At 38.9% G+C, this 12,768-nt stretch overlaps 2 protein-coding genes across 6 annotated transcripts in view; one reads left to right on the forward strand and one right to left on the reverse strand.

The window, feature by feature from the left end:
* Positions 1–6,339, forward strand: part of clcc1 (chloride channel CLIC-like 1) — a 54,521-nt gene extending 48,182 nt beyond the window's left edge. For both annotated transcript variants that reach the window (XM_060830213.1, XM_060830212.1), the window contains 2 exons: positions 918–1,018; positions 1,291–6,339. In XM_060830213.1, the coding sequence (XP_060686196.1) occupies positions 918–1,018; positions 1,291–1,366 (177 nt within the window). In that variant the 3' untranslated portion in view covers positions 1,367–6,339. The remainder of the gene's footprint in view (positions 1–917; positions 1,019–1,290) is intronic.
* A 3,811-nt stretch (positions 6,340–10,150) lies between these two features.
* LOC132818995 (G-protein-signaling modulator 2-like) overlaps positions 10,151–12,768 on the reverse strand; it is a 67,568-nt gene continuing 64,950 nt past the window's right edge. For all 4 annotated transcript variants that reach the window (XM_060830218.1, XM_060830217.1, XM_060830216.1 and 1 more), the window contains one exon: positions 10,151–11,768. In XM_060830218.1, coding sequence (XP_060686201.1) covers positions 11,592–11,768 — 177 coding nt within the window. In that variant the 3' untranslated portion in view covers positions 10,151–11,591. The remainder of the gene's footprint in view (positions 11,769–12,768) is intronic.

Genomic DNA, 12,768 nt, shown 5'->3' on the forward strand with positions numbered 1-12,768 from the left:
AGATCTGTGTTTTGTGTTCCTATGTTTGTGAAAGTGTAAATTAGACAAAGAACAATATATGATTTTTCAAGCAACATTTCATTCTGGGAATTTGACTTGTCCAGGAGCAACACCAGCTGTGATCATAACAATATGCAATGCTTTATGTATTTTTCACTTTCACCTTAAACATATGCCCTCTATTCCTGCACTGGGCTTTCCTGATGATTTGAGCAAAAACACCTTTTGTATTAAATGGCAGAGAACTGATAGAACTTGTGAAACTGTATTCAAAGTGATTAACTGGTCTCTTCAATTATATTAGAAGAAAGTCATCATGGGACACAGCCAGTCTATATCTCCCAAGTTTCTAAGTAATACCATAACTTGCTTCAAAGGAAATATTTTAAAAATCTAAGAGAAGAAAATATTTTCATGCCTTCTAACAAAATAGTATTACTTGTGTAAAATGTGCATTTTTAAAATGAGCGACCAAACCCTGAAATTTACCACTTTGAAATTGAAGTATGGCAATGATGAAGCCCACAGCAGGAAGAGTGAGCCCAGTGCAGTGGTGAGGGAGGTTCCCCAGCATCTGCAGAGAGCAAGCAGTCCGAGGTCTCCTGGAGAGCAGGCCAAAGTGGAGAAGATCGAGCCCTTTTAGGGAGTGCAAGGTCAGCATGGCTAAGCACATGAAAGACTTGAACTTTTAACTTTATTTCTTTATTTTTCTACCTTTATACTAAGAGGGACTGTATTGTTTAACTTTTAAATTTGTGTCTTTATTTTTCTACCTTGTATCTAAGACTTTGTACCTAGGTACTGGGAATGGACATTGTATACTTTTCATTGTGATCACGTGGTTCTGTACTGAAGTACTTGTGATGTTGAAACATAACTCGAAAAAGTAACAGAGAGAAAGTTCATGTTGTTCTCAGATGATCGCAACAGGAGACCATCTCTTTAGATTCGTGCTGCCTAGGAGCAGTTTGCAGGACAGTGGTGCAAGAAACCGAATGATATCCTACGTTCCACAAGGGTGAGCGACACTATCTTTTTTTCCTGCTACCTCATACAGGGGCATCACTCAGTCTCACTTTGTCACTGTACAGGCACCTCACTAAGGATTACAGCTTACAAGCCTCACTACAGCATGGATATTGTGCACTCAAGGAGTGATCCCTCATCCTCTTAGATTACTGACACTTCCTGCTCACTGAGTACATCTCGCTGCCTGATAAGGTTATACATGTTCACAAACTGTTCCTGCTCCTGTTACCATCACACTCAATTCTCTTTATCTTGTTGCAGGAGAAGCTGGTGTACAACCATGCTGAGAGGGCCAAGACCAGCAAAGGTGATGCCAGATAAATTCTCACCCCCTTAAAAGAAAGACCCAACAAGCCAGCCAGGGATGACTGGGACAGTTCGTGTGAAGACGGGGAAACCTGAATAACCAACAGCCCAGTAAACAACTGGGCCTAACAGTTCGCAGTCTCTCTATGATGTGCACGGCAACTCTGGAGAGTCCTTAGCTATTCTCTGATGAGCACAAAAACAAATGAGCTGACTTGCATCACCTATTCCGCATCTTCACCAACTAACACTTTCCATCTGCAGGTCCTACCAACCCCAGCTCAAGGGGTTTCAGCCTGAGCTCCAGGTACCTTCTCTTCTCAAGGATACAGGACAATGCCAACAGGCACTCCCAGGGAGGAGAACTGACAGACAGCAACCTTAGCAGCAGTTTCTAAGGACTCTCCAGAGTTGTCCTGCTCCCTCCACTGCCAGAGACCTCATTGCTTCAAGCAACTCAGATCAAAGAGGATGCAAGTGTGCGTCATACAGAGACTGTTAGGCCCAGAGGATACCAGCCAGAGTCTTCAAAGTAACCAGGGTGTACTTCCTTCACCACATTTACTGAAGTCAGACTTGCTCCTGGATTGTAGTCCAAGATTCTATAGGCAAATATTGGGACCACTGAAGGTAATCCTAAAATCTACTGGAGGAACTAACACCTGGGATGTCCAATTGTCCGCACGTGTAGCTTATTGAAAGAATAGTGGAAATTTTCATGTGTCTACTCCAGGTTCCAGGAGGGAAACATCTGTCCTATGACTGAGGTTCTCAAAAGCCAGAGGATATGGTGGAGGCTGGTACAATTGCAACATTTAAAAGGCATTTGGATGGGTATATGAATAGAAAGGGTTTGGAGGGATATGGGCTGGGTGCTGGCAGATGGGACTAGATTGGGTTGGGATATCTGGTCGGCATGGACGGGTTGGACCGAAGGGTCTGTTTCCATGCTGTACATCTCTATGACTTTATATTCAACACTGAGATAAGCAATGGCCAAATCATGTTTCAGTGTAAAATAAGTGTGGAGCTATGTCATTGTGCTAGTAGTGTTGTCGGTGAGGATCCTTGGGCTTTGCAAGAGTACAATGAGGACTCATTTAAAAGCACTGAAAGGATTATGAGGGTATAAAGCACAAAAGGTGCACACTTAGGATGTGGAACAAAGCAGTGATATTCACCAGGGAATGGACTCCCTGATGGCGCTGATATGTCTAGCATGATTATTTTTGTGCAAACATTCAGGAGTGTGAGTAGTAGAACTAACTGCTCCAAGTATCACAGCTGTTTTAGCATTAATTTTGGTCTAGGGTAAGATTTCTGCATGCATTTTCGTTGTTAGAGGTGAGGATATCAGAATCATAATTGAAAGAAAAAGTCCATGTTTGATCGTTTAGATCAATAAATAGAAAAAAAATACCCAGCTCTGAAGGAATGTGGCAAGCAGAGAGCTGACTAACCACATCAATTAAGTATTAACAAGAGCTTAAGTCTAACAAAGCTCATGCATCTTAGAATCTGGCGACTACAAGTTGTAGCTCAGTTGACCGTCTTTCAATCTTTGATAACCATCTTAGCCCATCTTTGGATTCTTGCCCTTGTCCTCTTCTTTGTTGACCTGCTGCTGAATCTCCTCAGCAAGCGCACCCCTACTTTGGAAAACTGAGATAGTGCTAGATGCAGTGGATTGCTATGATGCAAGAGCCTTGTTTGGGTTATACTGTACAGCACCATCCAGAGCCTCATCTATGCAAGGTCTGTCAGTGGTCTGATCTGCAATGTGTGAGATCTCAGGCATGTGTGTGCGCTGCATTATATCTCTGTAGAAGGGAGCATTTCTTAGAAGTGTCATAAACAAAATATGAAGGGATATTTGTTGACAATCCTTGTATGAGCTGATAGCCTTTGAAAAAGTGGTCCAGGATATAAGTGTTGTGTAGTTTCTTAGACATCTAGTGCAGATCTGCAATATGGTCACAAATAGTTTAAAAGTTATGGAGTGGAATCCTTTGTTGACAAAGGTTTGCGGTGGGTCCTTTGATAGCTATGTGAGCACATTCAACTGCACCCTGAACTGGTGTGATACCAGCAAGATCAGATTCCTAATGTGTGAGCTATCTGACTCTCTCCATCAAGGAGAAAAGACTTAAATTGGTGGGCTGTTATAAAGAAAGAATCAGTAATATCCTAGAACAATCTACTGGTGTGGAAATATAGGGCAGCTGCTATCTGTAGGCTACCAGGTTGGGATTATCTGACCTCAGGACCTTGTCTAAAGCTTTAGGGATGATACAATGGCGCAGGGTAACCTGAGTTTTATTCTACTGTTTCTCACACATTTGCAGAGTTACACCTAAGCCTGTAGATTCTGTTTTGTATAAGAACTATCCTTTGACTTGTTCTTGTCCGGCTGCTTCTCCCTGTGCCATGATTAAAGGAGGAATTGTTGGATTGACTTCACCCATTATTTGTCACAGATCTTTTACAAGTGAAAGTACACAGTCTTAGTAAAGAGACATTGTAGCTCTGACCTCATTCCTCATGAAGTTCCTAGATTATGCTCTCGGAGGTTAATCTTGTTCCAGTCTAAAGCCACAAAATATTCTGTGATTCTGCATTGTTGTGCTTCTTGAAAGGGCAGTGCAATTAGTTCTGTCTTATAGAAGTAAGAATTAATTTCCCAGAAATGCTAGGGAAGCAATGGGTCTATAGGGAAGGTAGAATTGAAGATGCTGGCAAAAATTAATGTGACTGAAAGCTGATAAATCTCCAGCACTGAATAATTTGCATTCCAGAGTACTTTAAGAGGTTCGTATTATTATTGGCTGACCATTTTCAAAAATTCTGTAGATTCTGGAACAGTACCAGCAGATTGGAGGTTGATTAGTAAAACCCCCCTATTTTAAGAAAAGGGTGGGAAAGAAAAGCTGGGAATTACAGATTGTTAACATCAATAGTACAGAAAATTCAGGAGACTGTCTTGTAAAGGGATTTAATAATGGATTTATGAAGGGGAAACTGGAGATTTCAGGATGTAACTTCTAAAATATATAAGCTATGTTGTATTTGGATTTTTAGTATGTAAAATCAAAGCATTTCAAATAAAAAGTAAATAAACTGGCACGGATTGAGAATTGGTTAGGAGACAAGAAACATTGGATGTACGTTTGCTAGCTGAGCTGAAAGGTTCATTTTCAGAGGATCCGTCATCATACTAGGTAACATCTTCAGCAAGTCTCTGGACAAAATGTATGAAGATGAACCTTCCAGCTCAGTAAGCAAACTGAAATCCAGAACCCCAACCTGAGCTACAAATCTTCTCAAAACTCACTGACAAGAAACATTGTAAGAAGAAATGGGTCATTTTCAGAATGGGAGGTGGTGATTTGGGGTACTGCAGGGATTAGTGCTTGGGGTCCCAGCTGTTAACAATGATTTGGATGTGAGCATAAGAGGTATAGTTAGAACTCTGCTGATGACACCAATATTGGAGGTTACCTCAGATTACAACAGGATCTGGACCAGATGGGCCAATGAGCTGAGAAGTGGCAGATGGAGTTTAATTTAGATAAATGTGAGGTGTTGCATTTTGGGAAAGCAAATTTTAGTAGGACTTATACACTTAATGGCAAGGTCCCAGGGAGTGTTGCTGAACAAAGAGACCTTGGAGTGCAGGTTCAAAGCTCCTTGAAAATGGAATCACAGGTAGAACATAGAAAATTACAATGCAGTACAAGCCCTACGGCCCTCGATGTTGTGCCAATCCAAGCCCACCTAACCTACACTAGCCCACTTTCCTCCATATGCCTATCCAATGCCCGTTTAAATGCCCATAAAGAGGAAGAGTCCACCACTGTTACTGGCAGGGCATTCCACGAACTCACGACTCGCTGAGTAAAGAATCTACCCCGAACATCAGTCCTATACCTACCACCCTTAATTTAAAGCTATGCCCCCTCGTAATATCTGACTCCATACGTGGAAAAAGGTTCTCATGGTCAACCCTATCTAAACCCCTAATCATCTTGTACATCTCTATTAAGTCACTCCTAAACCTTCTTTTCTCCAATGAAAACAGCCCCAAGTGCCTCAGCCTTTCCTCATACGATCTTCCTACTGTACCAGGCAACATCCTGGTAAACCTCCTTTGCACCTGTTCCAGTGCCTCCACATCCTGCCTATAGTATGGCAACCAAAACTGCACACAATACTCCAGATGCGGCCGCACCAGAGTCTTATACAGGTAGATGGGATAGTGAAGAAGGCGTTTGGTATACTTTCCTTCATTGGTCAGAGTATTGAGTACAGGAGTTGGGAGGTCATGTTGCAGCTGTACAGGACATTGGTTAGGCCACTGTTGGAATATTGCGTGCAATTCTGGTCTCCGTCCTATCGGAAGGATGTTGTGAAACCTGAAAGGGTTCAGAAAAGATTTACAAGGATGTTGCCAAAATTGGAGGATTTGAGAGGTTCAATAGGCTAGGGCTATTTTCCCGAGAGCATCGGAGGCTGAGGGGTGACCTTATAGAGATATATAAAATTATGAGGGGCATGAATAGGATATGTAGACAAAGTCTCTTCCCTGGGATGGGGGAGTCCAGAACTAGAGGGCATAGGTTTTGGGTGAGAAGGGAAAGATATAAAAGAGACTGAAGGGACAACTTTTTCACTGGCAAGTGTATGGAATGAGCTGCCAGAGACTAGTACATTGCAACATTTAAAAGGCATCTGGATGGGTATATGAATAGGAAGGGTTTGGAGAGATGTGGGCCAGGTGCTGGCAGGTGGGACTAGATTGGGTTGAGATATCTGGTCGGCATGGACAAGTTGGACTGAAGGGTCTGTTTCCATGCTGTACTCTATGACTCTAATACATATCAACAATTTGAATGAGAAAAATCAAAAGTAATATCTCTACAAGTTTGTTACAGCACAAAGCTAGGTAAGATTCTGCATTGGTGTGGAGGATATAAAGAAGTATAATGGAATTAAAGTAACAGTAAAGAATTGTGTTGGAAAATAAGTTTGAATTCTGTTTCGCTATTTCCATCGACGTTTCTTATTGTCTCTTTTCTATATATAATAGTTTTGTTTTTTAAGCTGTAAAGTTATTTTTAAAGAACATCATCAGCCTTATGAATAAATTTTGGTGACTAATGACCACAGAAGCCAAATACAAAATTGAAATATCTAATCTATCAAGCCAAGTTTCCTTCTGGAATCTGACTTATGCTGCCAGCTGATGGTAATACTGGGTAAGGTCTTAATGAGTGCTTTGAGGGATCAGGTCAGAATAGGATCATATGAACTAAAACAAAAATCCTCTATTTATTTCTGGAAAAGGTGGGATTTGAACCTAGACCTTACAAATTAAAGGTATGCATGCTACTGTGCTACATTTATTTATCTATCCAAAGTCACCAGGTAGGTGCTTTCATTATACAATTGAGTTTCTGAAGTGTCAAATATCTCAACAGGGTAGAGATTAATTGCGAACAGGAAGTTAATTCCAGTAAGTTGTCATTGATAAGATGCAAATACATGTATATAGGCCTCTTGCCATGTAAGAAGGGAGAACTTAATTGTGAAGGTTTATTTCAATGGTCTGATTTTGGAACATTCATCCAGTTTTATTATAAGCACATTCACCCTTATTCTTGCCACCTCAGAAAATGGAAATCTTGCCCTAAGATTATGTTGTAGCATCTTTGAACTATGTGGATTAAATAAAAAGTTGGTTTCAGTTAGTTTTGTCATTGTTATAGTATTAGTCACTCTGGGGGAAAAAAGGCTGCTTTTATTGTTTCCTCAACTGAAATAACTAGCTTTCTTTCCATTTGTATTCATTATCAAAGTTGACACAGGAAAGACTACCTTAAAATCTTAATGCAAAAATATATTCCTAAATAAATAACTTTTAAGAATCCTATTTCAAAATTTGATTTGTAATTTAAGACCATAAGTTGTAGGAGCAGAATTACACCATTTGTCTATAGTCTACACTGTCATTCGATCACGATTGTATTTGTCAACCCTATTCGCCTGCCTTCTCCCAGTAACCTGTGATCCCCTAACTGATTCTGTCTAGCACTGTCTTACATGTTTAAGAAAGTAATGTAGTCCTGGTTTGATCATGTCCATGAAATACAGCTTTTCATGGTCATGTGACAAAAAGGAAGTAATTTGGACTGGTTCTGGCTCTTTTTCTAATTAGGTCCATCTAATGTTTCCTCCTTGCCCTGTAATTTCTCCTTCAATTATTTATAAAAACTTACTTTGAAAGTAGCTACTGAATGTTTCCACAAGCCTTTCAAACAGTGCAGTCCAGATCTCCTTATTCTAATAACCATATTTCTGTTGCCGCCCTTTACGATTTTGAACACCAGAAACAATCTTAGCTTCTTCAGACTCTTCACATCACTGAAGTCGCTCATCCCAGTCAGTGAGATCTGCATTCTAATACTGGATATCACACTTCAGGGAAGAATGGTGAAGCCTGGAAGAGACTACTCAAACTGGGGCCAAAAGGCTCATTAATTCCTTGCTTTTGTATTCTTTCTCTATTTAAAAATCCATTAATTCCATGTTTTTTTAGTAGCCTTCTGAACTTGTTATGCCACCTTTAAAGATTTGGACAAACACATTATCAGATTATATATCTGCATCTCCATTAAAATGTGTGTTACAGTAACAGTTTAGTGTCAAAACTGAAGTGAGGTATTGCTTCATCTCAGTGGAAATTCAAATTAAATTAAAGTTCATTTATGGACCCTTTGGTCTGGCAGATTGAGGCACCTTGGGAAATTTTTGTTACATTTAAAAAGTATACTTTGAGATCATCTTATTTAAATAATGGGCTCCTGCACATTTGATGCAAGTGTTACTGTAGTTGAGCAGGATATTTGCCCGAAATGTGCCATTGCTCTCATTTAAAAGGAGGACTTGTAAACTGGATGTGTTGTTCTGTTGTATATATTAAAATGGAAACCGATTGCCCTTTTTGGTATTACTTTGAAAGCTGCTACTAAATATTTCCACATTCCATTCAGGCAATGCAGTTCAAATCGCCTTATATCTGTGTTCTCTTAAACTGTATTTCCTGTAAGTGAGACATCCTTAGTATATAAGGTGATTTTCAGGCTCAACATGCAAGTCCAGATTAGATGCAAAAGACGCACTTTTTTTACAACAAAGTAAGAGACAACTTAAATGAAACACATCTCTGGCTTTCTCACCATAGATGCTGCCAAATTTCCTTGTCTCTTCGTCAATAAAACAGATTGCTAACTTAAACTGCATTGTTCACAATAGGCTGAAATTCCAAAGCCTGGACCTTACCAACTTTTTAATCACTTTCTCAGCATACTATGCTAACTTGAACAAGTGTGGACATGTACCCTCAGCTCTCTGTTCCTGCATTTTTTAAAAAATGTCCTAATCTACATTATCTTTGTGCGTGGGAAATCATGTCTAACAAACTTGATTGGGTTTTTTGAGAAAGTAACAAAGAAGATTGATGAGGGCAGAGCAGTAGATGTGATCTATATGGACTTCAGTAATGCGTTTGACAAGGTTCCCCAATGGGAAACTGATTAGCAAGGTTAGATCTCATGGAATACAGGGAGAACTAGCCATTTGGATACAGAACTGGCTCAAAGGTAGAAGATAGAGGGTGGTGGTGGAGGGTTGTTTTTCAGACTGGAGGCCTGTGACCAGTGGAGTGCCACAAGGATTGATGCTGGGTCCTCTACTTTTTGTCATTTATATAAATGATTTGGATGCAAGCATAAGAGGTAGTTAGTAAGTTTGCAGATGACACCAAAATTGGCAGTGTAGTGGACAGTGAAGAGGGTTACTTCAGATTACAACAGGATCTTGACCAGATGGGCCAATGGGTTGAGAAGTGGCAGATGGCATTTAATTCAGATAAATGCGAGGTGCTGCATTTTGGGAAAGCAAATCTTAATGGTAAGGTCCTGGTGAGTATTGCTGAACAAAGAGACCTTGGAGTGCAGGCTCATAGCCCCTTGAAAGTGGAGTCGCAGGTAGATAGGATAGTGAAGAAGGTATTTATTATGCTTTCCTTTATTGGTCAGAGTATTGAGCATAGGAGTTGGGAGGTCATGTTGTGGCTGTACAGGACATTGGTTAGGCCACTATTGGAATATTGTGTGCAATTCTGGTCTCCGATCGGAAAGATGTTGTGAAACTTGAAAGGGTTCAGAAAAGGATGTTGTCAGGCTTGGTGGATTTGAGCTGTCGGGAGAGGTTGAACAGGCTGGGGGCTGTTTTCCCTGGAGAGTTGGAGGCTGAGGGGTGACCTTTATAGAGGTTTACAAAATTATGAGGGGCATGGATCGGGTAAATAGTCAAAGTCTTTTCCCTGGGGTCGGGGAGTCCAGAACTAGAGGGCATAGGTTTAAGGGTGGGAGGAGAAAGATATAAAGGAGACCTAAAAGGCAACTTTTTCATGCAGAGGGTGGTACGTGTATGGAGGAGTGGTGGAGGCTGGTACAATTGCAACATTTAAAAGGCATTTGGATGGGTATATGAATAGAAAGGGTTTGGAGGGATAGGGGCTGGGTGCTGGCAGGTGGGACTAGATTGGGTTGGGATATCTGGTCGGCATGGATAGGTTGGACCGAAGGGCCTGTTTCCATGCTGTACATCTCTATGACTCTATCTGTATACTGTCAAAAATATTCTTCTAAAACATTTAGTATGTTCTTTCATACTTGGATCACTGAAAATATAGCAATTGACCACTGAGTAATTTTACTTTATGTACAGTCTTAAAGAAACATGAAAATTCTGATTTGAAAGCAACATACTTTAATGTTGTATCTATAACAAAAATACATTAGTGAAGTCATGATTCCACAACACACTACATCATTACGAAATAAAACACTCAACCAACATTCAGTAGTTGAAGTGAAAGCCAATAATGATCAACACTCTAGATAAAAAAAAATTGTAGTCCTTGCCTCCCTAAAAATATTAAAAGTAATGAAATTTTATATTTTGTCAATATTCAGTGTTTTGTAGTGACAAATACAACACATTGCTCATTTTGCTTTGGGAACACAAATTTTCAAATTGAGCTGCTTGAGATCATTTTTCAAAAAAAAAACAAATCAAATATTGACTCAATATTTGTAAGCTTGTTCACTCGCTTTATTCTATCATTATTGCAAAAGATATAAGAAATGCATAGTGTTAGGAAACATTACCAGCTCAAATTGCTTTATTAAGAGACACTAGTAGGGAAAAAAAAAGTTCAATATGCCTCTTTGTAGCTTTTATCCTGAGATTTACATTTGAAAAAAAAAATCTGGTAGATAGTCCAGAATTGTTGTTCTCCTACAACTTTGAGGAATACCTTTGTTTAGAACTTTTACAACTATATTTTTTATCAAAAAAAACTTATTTTTTACCTGACTGAAATAAACCTAGAATGAATGACTTCAAAAGGGATAGACTTGGAGATCTTAAACCCAATGTGAAAAGTCAAGACTGACGCTAACCACAAAAAAATTATTACAAAGCCAATACTCAGCATTTATAAAGAACTAAAAGCATTTCTTATAGCAGCAGATTTCTTTTTTCTACAAAATCTGGAAATTGTACAATTTGAAACTTTTCTAAACTGCAAGAGAAAATAAAAAATCAGCACAGGATTAGTAGTAGAATACATTAAGGCTACAAATATATTTGTACTTCAGATAATTGTTATAAACACTGATTTCCTGTAGTAATTAAATGTTGAAATGAAATCTAAAAACAGGTAGTGCTCATCTTTCAAAAAAAATCTGGTTGCAACTTTATTTTACTAACTGAAATTGAAATACATCTAAAAATAAATGTAACCAACATTAATATTTTTGATCTAACACTTTAAGAAAAAGCAGGATGATCCTATTATTACTCATCATTACATTGATATAAGAATGCTTTCAATTTTACAAAAAATGGAGATTACTTAAATATTTTTGACTAGTTTATAAGGAATTCGAACCATTAGTCCAGTTTTTAATATCTTCTCAAGTCATTGAAATTCCTTTGAAAATTTAGAACTGTACAATGAAAGAAAACCTCAGAGCCACATCCACTTGTGGGCAACAGAACCTTTAGAATGTAAGACAGCCATTATTCCAAAGTGCAGTGTGAATTGTATCAAATTCAAAACATTAAATTTCAACTTTCCCAGAATAATTAGATTCTTAATTATGAGTAAGCAAGCATGTATATGTCATTCAATGGGAGAGCTCCCTCTTTTGTTCCGTCATATTTGAGGGAAGTGCCACACGCTGTTCATTCATCCGTTTGGCCTGAGATCGCAGGACAAGACTGAAGAAATCTTCATCGGGAACAGTAATAGATTTATGTACAGCCTGTGGTGGTGCACATCTCTGGTCATTTAGTCTAGCACCCTGAAAGAAGAATGAATTTCAAATGAAGAAACTAAAGATTTAAGTCACTTACAATGAAGTATTTATTATAATAATAGTATTTTCAAAATTAAAATTTCAGAATATTGTTTTGAAATTTAAAATCCATTGATTGCATTTTAGCACATTTCCATATGTTAATTTTTCTATTTCACTTGGAAATGATTCTGAAAGATAGAATTTATATGCATTTGGAGAGGCAAGACAGATTAGGGATTGTCAGCATGGTTGTGTGTGAGGGAAATCGTGTCTCTCAAACTTGATTGAGGTTTTTGAGGGAGTAACCAAAAGATTCAGAGTAGAGGGGTAGACATTGTTTAAATGGACTTCAGTAAAACCTTTGATAAGGTTCTACATGGTAGAACCAAGTTAGATCACATGGGATTCAGGGTGACTTTCCAACTGTATACAAAATTGACATGGTGGTAGGAGACAGAGGGTGGTGGCCAAGGGTTGTTTTTCAGGCTGGAGACCTGTGATCACGGATATTCCATTGGCGTTGGTTCTGGGTTCACTTTAGTAATTTATACAAATGATTTGCATGAAATTGTAGGAGGCTTGGTTAGCAAGTTTGCGAATGACACCAAAATTGTTAGTATAGTGGACAGTGAAGAAGCTTATCTAATATTACAAAGAAATCTTTACCAGTTGGGTCAATGGGTTGAGGAGTAGCAGATAGGATTTACTTTAGATAAATGCAAGGTATTGCATTTGTTAAAACACAATTGTTTGACATTTGCATCGCAGGTAGACATAGTGGTTAAGAAGGCATTTAGCACACGCGTTCATTGCTAAGACCTTCGAGTATGGAAGTTGGGATGTCATGTTGAGGTTGTACAGGACGTTAATAAGGTCTCTTCTGGAGTGCTGTGTGCAGTTTTGGTTACCCTGTTACAGGAAGGATATTATTAAATTGAAAGAGAGTCAGAAAAGGTTTACCAGCATGTTGCCAGGAATGGAATACTTGAGTTATAAAAATAAG

The sequence above is a fragment of the Hemiscyllium ocellatum genome, chromosome 9, assembly GCF_020745735.1.
Source record: "Hemiscyllium ocellatum isolate sHemOce1 chromosome 9, sHemOce1.pat.X.cur, whole genome shotgun sequence".
Classification (NCBI taxonomy): Eukaryota; Metazoa; Chordata; class Chondrichthyes; order Orectolobiformes; family Hemiscylliidae; genus Hemiscyllium; species Hemiscyllium ocellatum.